The sequence below is a fragment of the Cynoglossus semilaevis genome, chromosome 12 (assembly GCF_000523025.1).
Source record: "Cynoglossus semilaevis isolate Cse_v1.0 chromosome 12, Cse_v1.0, whole genome shotgun sequence".
Lineage (NCBI taxonomy): Eukaryota > Metazoa > Chordata > Actinopteri > Pleuronectiformes > Cynoglossidae > Cynoglossus > Cynoglossus semilaevis.
In genome coordinates this window covers 5,891,550-5,898,676 of record NC_024318.1, presented here as the reverse complement: position 1 = coordinate 5,898,676, position 7,127 = coordinate 5,891,550, and the positions used below count along the sequence as shown (strand labels likewise).

At 42.2% G+C, this 7,127-nt stretch overlaps 2 protein-coding genes across 2 annotated transcripts in view; one reads left to right on the top strand and one right to left on the bottom strand.

Annotated features, from left to right (window-relative positions):
• The window catches only part of dlk2 (delta-like 2 homolog (Drosophila)), a 3,690-nt gene extending 2,631 nt beyond the window's left edge, over nucleotides 1-1,059 (top strand). The window contains exon 7 of the mRNA XM_017037540.2: nucleotides 34-1,059. Within this exon, the coding sequence (XP_016893029.1) occupies nucleotides 34-552 (519 nt within the window). The 3' untranslated portion in view covers nucleotides 553-1,059. The remainder of the gene's footprint in view (nucleotides 1-33) is intronic.
• A 116-nt stretch (nucleotides 1,060-1,175) lies between these two features.
• lrrc73 (leucine rich repeat containing 73) lies at nucleotides 1,176-4,716 on the bottom strand. The gene is made up of 8 exons (XM_008321718.3): nucleotides 4,693-4,716; nucleotides 4,574-4,658; nucleotides 4,127-4,444; nucleotides 3,882-4,042; nucleotides 3,544-3,666; nucleotides 3,126-3,226; nucleotides 2,792-3,035; nucleotides 1,176-1,585 (listed from the first exon to the last, which is right to left on the bottom strand). The coding sequence occupies exons 3-8, from the start codon at nucleotides 4,396-4,398 to the stop codon at nucleotides 1,515-1,517; spliced, it is 972 nt and encodes a 323-aa protein (XP_008319940.1). The 5' UTR covers nucleotides 4,399-4,444; nucleotides 4,574-4,658; nucleotides 4,693-4,716; the 3' UTR covers nucleotides 1,176-1,514.
• Between the last annotated feature and the right edge of the window lie 2,411 nt (nucleotides 4,717-7,127).

The following is a 7,127-nucleotide window of genomic DNA, read 5'->3' as shown; positions in this document are numbered from 1 at the left end:
GCTGGCTTCACGGGACGCTGCTGCACTGTCAACATGGACGACTGCTTCAGCCGTCCCTGCCTGAACTCTGGACGCTGCCTGGACCGCACTGGTGGATTCCACTGTGTCTGCACTCCGGGCTACACTGGGCCCACCTGTGAGACGTTGCTAAGGAACCAAGACGGATGGGAAGGAGGAGGAGGTGGGGTTAGTCATCACATGACCACCGAGAGCAGAAACTACGGGACGAAGGATAACCACAGTCGGTCTGATGAGCGGCTGTTTCGAGTGACGGTCAGCGAGCGCAGTGCTGCCGGGCTGTCGCAGATCCAGCTTACAGTAGTGTTGGCGTTGGCGGTGCTCACGCTCGCTGTTGTGGCACTGACTGCTGGGCTTGTGCTGCACACTCACTGCAGGAACTGTGGGTTTCCCCCCTGCTGGTCAACACGGACATCATCGTTATCTCCCGAACGGAAAAATGGGAGAGTGCAAAGGGGTGACCAGGAGCAACCAACCAGACTGTTAAATGGCCCTGAGGCAGAGAAGAAGAAACTGAACCTGGAAATTGTATAGCGAGGACAGCGATCACCTGACTGGGATTTAACCCACAATGCACCAGTGCTGGTGATATGTAAAGACAGAATGCACTCTGACTTCAAGACTTTAATGATGATGACAAGACTGTGGTGATGATGATCATCTGAACCAATCAAACTGACTATTGTTGTAAATAATAACTTGGGAATAATGTGCTGAACAACACGTTTTCGTGACTGTGATGACATCACATCCTGATCTGATGAAGTTTTTGTTAACACTGGAGACTCTTCAGTTAATTCCTACATCCATTTTTTATCCCAAGTGCAAAAAGTGGCGTTTTATATAAAACCTTGATACCTACTCTAGCATCCTTGATTTTTATATTTTCTAAACGTTCCTTCCATCACTGCTGTGACCTTTACTCTAAAACCCTGCCATCCGTCAACACACACTTTTTTTTCTATATCCTGCCTGTGTGGTAACTTCACTCTATTATATTCCCAATGACCTTTTAAAATATTTCATCATATTTTACACATACAGTACATCTTTCCTCCAGGTTCTTTTCATATCCCACATACAGCGATTCCATGCTAACATCCCACATCTTTCTCTCTCTTTCATACTGTACATCCTTCTCAGCAGGGACAGTGTCCTATTGTAAACACTTTTATTTTGACAAAAAAGACACCAAAGAAACATCCATTAAAACAGACTCTACAGTCAGACTCGGCTCTGCCCACCTCCTCTGACAAAACCCTTCACAAGTTGATTGCATTAGTACAGTATTTTACTAATAAATGCTAACCTACTTGTGTCCACCAGGAGGAGCTAGAGAATGAGGAGACCACAATGCAACATTGTCCCTAAGACACTCATGTATCGAGGTGGTACATCAAACTACGTGGCCGGTGCAGATAAAAAAACAATCAAAAGACAAAAGACAGCAAATGTCTATGTTTGAATTATATGAAAAGAAGTGTTTGTAGAAGGAGTCACATCTCAGTCTCACCCAATAAGCTGTCACCTAGACCTGATGTCAGCGTAAGCGTCTGAGGGGCAGAGTCTGTAGTCTGTGTAAGCGTCTGAGGGGCAGAGTCTGTAGAGTCAAAGAACGACAGGTTTAGAGACACATTCGTTTGTTATAACAGAATTTGTAAATAAATAAATAAATAAATCGACACACTCTGTGTCCAATTTATTTCCTAAAATTTATAACAGAATTTGTAAATAAATAAATAGACACACTCTGTGCCCAATTTATTTCCTAAAATTCACAGTTAGCTCAACTTAGTAAAAGACTGAAAACAACCTCACTTCTGTTTCCCATATCTCTGGAAAGACTGAAAACCTCACTTCTGTTTCCTATATCTATGCTACACAGCGTGCTCTTCTACCTGTTACCCATTTATATGCTTTTACTCTGCTCAGCTGGTCTCCTCTCTCTCTGCTAAGCTTAGATAGGTCCTAAATAACATCTTTTTTTGCAGTCTAGATGCTAAGCTAAGACAGCCTACTCCTCACAGCCACTTTCCTTTTTCCCAGTATAGCTAGGCTATAGCTTTTTATTAAGACAATGTAGCCTGAGCTGTTAGCCCTATTTTTTCTTTATCTTAGATGTCTCGCTATTGACACCCTGCCCCACCTATTTATTTCTTTTTATAGCCTTTGCTAAACCCACCTGACCTTCTCTCTAGTCCAGTGTAAATGCTAACGTTAGCTTGTCTTAGCTTTGCTTGTCTCCCCCCAGCACAGCTCACTTTTGGGCCTCTCACTATTTTAAGTCTTTACTGTTGATAGACTATCAAGCCAGCGTTCCAACTTTTCCTGTTCTGACTCTGTGTGCCAGAGTCCCTCCTTGTTTTAATGCTAAGCTAATCTGGCCTTATTTTGATTGTTTTTGGTATTTGTGAGAGCTCTTCTACCTTTGTCATGTCGTAATGCTAATATAAGCTAGCCTGATCTTCTCCCTACATGGAATTTATGCTCAGCCAACAAAGCCTGTTTTCTTATTCTGTTAACAAAGCAGAAATATTTCACAGGACAGACATCAGGGGAGACTAGACAGACAAAAAGAGAGACTCTTCAGAGGACAGATTTTTAGATAACAAAGACAACTCTTTGGAGGACTTAACAGAATTGTTTTAGAGGACAGACGTCTGTGTACAGTCATTGAAAGACAGACTTCAGGGAGAAAGACTTGAGAGGGACAGTCTTTAGAGGACAGGCTTTAACAGCGTGGACAGGACAGACAACAGTGTTCAGCCCTTACTGCTGTGGGGTAGCCAGATAGGGGGCTGGTACTTGTCTCTGATTGGTTGGTACTTGTCTCTGATTGGGAGCAAGATACTGTTGCGGTTAGGGCCAGTGTTGATGGGTGAGGTTTCTCTGTCGTCATCGTCCCCTTCAGACAGCAGGTCACAGATCTGCTGCTGAAGTTCAGGACTGATGTTGTTCTCCGTCAGAACTAGAACCCGCAAACTAGTTGGGTAGTTCTGCACCATATCCAAGAACACCTGCAGAAGACAGAAGCCGCTGATTGTGACACACACACACATCGGAAACAAGAAAGGCACGGCAACAGAGGACAAACTCCATTAGTTCACCTGCGCAGAATGATTCGTTAACCCAGTTCCCTCAAGGTCCAGTACTTCCAAGGTTCTACTTGATGCCACAGCAACTGCAAGCATCCCAGCAATTTGGTCACCTGAAGACAAAAGCACAGCCACCATCAACACTAAGAAAAAAATAAAAAAGTAAAGGTAAAGATTATGAGTCGAGGTGAAAATAAAATGTCAATTTAATATCAGTCATAATTGAGATAAAGTAAAAAAAAATAAAGGTTTAAAATAATGCAATGAAAATAAATAGGTTGTTTTTTATTTAAAAATCTATATATAAAAAATGTCAAATCAGGAGATAAACGGACATAATTACGAGACACAATAGTTTTTATTGTTTTTATTGCAGATCACCTCTAAGAGTATTTCTTCCAACTGTTAACCTCTAGAGGGAGCTCCTTACCCAGTGGGTTGTAGTCCAGGTTCAGCACTCGGAGCTGTGAACTGTGAGCCACAGCGATGCTGAGTCTGGACCAGCCTTTGAAGCTGATTCCTGGGTTAGCACTTAGCGTGAGCTCCCGGAGTCCTGCACATGTAAATGGTACAAAAAAAATGTTGTTAACTTAGTAAAAAAGTTCCAACATCAAATAAACTCCAGCTTCGACTCAAAACCCCAACAACATGCAGGATAAGGTACAACGGATGCTCTGATTGGACCGTAAGTGTGCACATGACTATGGATAGTTGTTGCAGTCCACCTCACCTCACCTGAGAGAAATGACAGAATGAATAACGGTTTACCTGACTTTGCACCATCGGGGGGCAGCATCCCACAAATCAGAGCCAGTGCTTCATCTCCCAACATGCAATCTCCTAGATCCAAGCAGACCAGTCCGGGGTGTGTTGTCAGTGCAGTATTCAGAGTCACCAAACCAGCATCCAGCAGGGGACAGCCATGGAGACTGGAGTCAAGGAAAGATGAGGTCAAATCCCAGAAAAGGCTGAACTCAGAGGTTGACACACTCTCTGCTCCAGGTTCTACTTACAACAGGGTTTGCAGGGAGCGGTTGTTCTTTAGTGCTTCTGCCAACTGCCGCGTTCGACTGATGCTACAAACGACACCCAGGTTCAGGTTGAGCTGGGCCAGTGATCGGGACTCAGAGACACTGCGGCAGATGCGTGCGAAGTCCCGGTCGGACAGCTGGCAGCCACGGACAGACAGCAGTCGTACGCTGTCCTCCTTCAGACTCTCACAGATGTCCTGGACCTCTGCTGCTGAGAGCAGTTCACCGGTGATTTGAATGGAGGCGGGGAGCATCTTGGAGCCACCTGGAACAACGGGACACCAGGAGCAGAGGGAGCACCTGGAGAAACGGGATAAAATAAGAGACCAGGACCAGAGCAAGGGCAACACTGAGTAAGAAACAAGCACCAAAAATGGGAGATAAACAGGAGGATAACTGGGAGTGCTGGTTTGATGAGATACTAAATACCTTAGACTGTCAGAAGAACGGGGAGCAGCAATAAAAATGCTGAGTAAACTTGAGACCTGGAACACTGGGACGCTGTGAATGCTGAGTAAACTTGAGACCTGGAACGCTGTAAATGCTGAACAATAGGAGCACTGAACCATGTGGAGTACCAGCAGTAGTGGGATGCAGGAAGCACTGGGAACCTAGAGTACCAGGGAAAAACAGGATTAGTGGAGAAAACCATGAAACATGGAAGACTGGAAAAGTTAGTGGAGAAAACCATGAAACATGGAAAAAATCTGACATCTAGTGGTGGAAACAGGGAATTGAACCAGGTTTGTTTGGAAAGATAATTGATGAACTTGTGCCAAAAATAAACCTACAAATAACAGCTCGTTGTCGCAGGAAATATAAGGTGTTTTTTTTATTACCCGCCAGTGCGTCATCAACAATTCCAGCTCCGGCAACTTGACCACTAATATAACAGAGTTACTCAATTACGAGTGAACAGTTAGGCGGTCAAATTAAATCGTGTTTATACATTTAGTTTAAGTAAATACTCAAAGTGTTGTTACACAATAATTGGTCATTAAAACCACTGACTACTCACATATCGATAAACATTGGCAGACCTGATAATTAATCGATCAGCTCACGCGCGGACCATTGGTGTCGGAGGATGACGTCATCACCCACTGCTCCCGTGCCTCTGATCCAGCCGCAGGCCACACACCGTTTCAGTTACGGTGAGAACAGAAATGATATCCTGTCACTATGTTACTGATTATCCAGAAAAGCGATGCGACGAGGGCAGTGAAAACGTCCTAAGTCCTGGTCCCAGTCCAGGACCCTGATCCGGTGTGTTTCTGCAGGTGACCGTTACTATGAGAACCGGAGATTGTTAAAACAGACAGGAGGTTTAACTCTGTGAAGGATTAATCTCGACAAAAACAGCAGCAACATTTGTGACGTCGTTAGTCGCGGCGATTAATACTATGACGTATTAATGGCATACTACCACGGGTTGAAAGAAGATAAACATAAAAAATAAAAACATGATATTATATGGGAGCATTTATATTTGTAATGAGTAGGTAATATTTGGTATACTATTAACACCACAAAGTCACAATATAACAATACAATAAAATACGAATGCATTTTAATGTATGTGCACAGTATATAAAATAAAATGTTTTCAAATCATTTAACGCACCAGAGTGACACCTCTGTTTCCACAGGAAATCTTATCTCGTGTGACATCACCACACGACGGACAAACGTCTCGTATTCCACGTCGCGTAGGAACATCACGTAGAGAGAAAAAAAAATAAAAATACGGAGAAATAAGGATATTTATATTATGTTATCAGCCGCTAATGTTAATTGTTTGTCAGAAACAATGTTAGAAATTAAATCTGAATATATATATATAACGATGTATATAAATAATATGTATATTACAGTATGTTTATACACATTCATTTACGTAAACAAATTTTTTATTTTAGGTTTATTTAATTATAATAATTTCTTTATTTTTTATTTATTAAATATATGTATAAATATACGAAATATATCTTAAAATATTGCTTGTTCTATGTAATCGAATGCAATTCATTCAGTCTTTTGAAAATTTTAACTATCAATACATTGTACGTTAAATACTTTTTATTACAAAACCTAACATCTTAATCTTTTAAAAAAATATTTATTTATATTTAAAGGCTCGAGCTAAAACAAATTACTTGGGGGTATTGCATTTCCGCGTCATACCCGGAAGTCTTTGGACACTAGCTACAACTAGCTGCAAAATAACAGTGAACAATTTACAACATAAGTTTCAGGTAGAGTGACGCAGGGGGACCGAGGCACAGGTGAGTGCGTAAAGGCATCAATTTAATGCTTATTCAGTGCGTTTACGACAAAACCCGGTCTGTCGGCAGTTAGCACTTAGCTTTCAAGTGCTAGCATTTATTTCGCAGGTGATTCTATTCCCTTTTTTTATGTATCGCACAAGAACATGTGTCATCCCGAGAAAGGAGCACACAGGATCAGGTGACTCCTGATCAGGAGTGTTTGGAGCCGAGATTGATCTCTCTGGATAATTAGCTCTTTGTGACCTATGAACTGTGTCACAAATGTATTTCTCTATCATGTGATCTAACAGGTCCGACAGCAGGTCTTGGTTTACACCTGGTCATTGTGTTGAGCGAATCCAGATCACATTTTAGTGAGGTAGGCCTCTGTAGACCAGAACTTGGATTTAGATTTTGTAGATCAGATCAGATCTGGTTCTTCATGTCCGTTAGGACCAGGTCTCTGTTGAGTCCTTCATTAGAGTGTAATTGTCTGTAGAGACCAAGACCAGGTAACTGTCTGAACTAGGTCATCTTTTGCATCTACGGCCCAGACAGGAATGAATCAGAATTACTGAAATACGAGACATATGATTAATTTATTAAGCTATGTTGAGAATCTTAAGTTTGGGTGAAACTTATATTGTTCCCCCCCTTCAGGCTCTGTGTGTCTGTGGATGGAAGTGTGCAGTGCCACCATGGGACCAGAGAGAGTG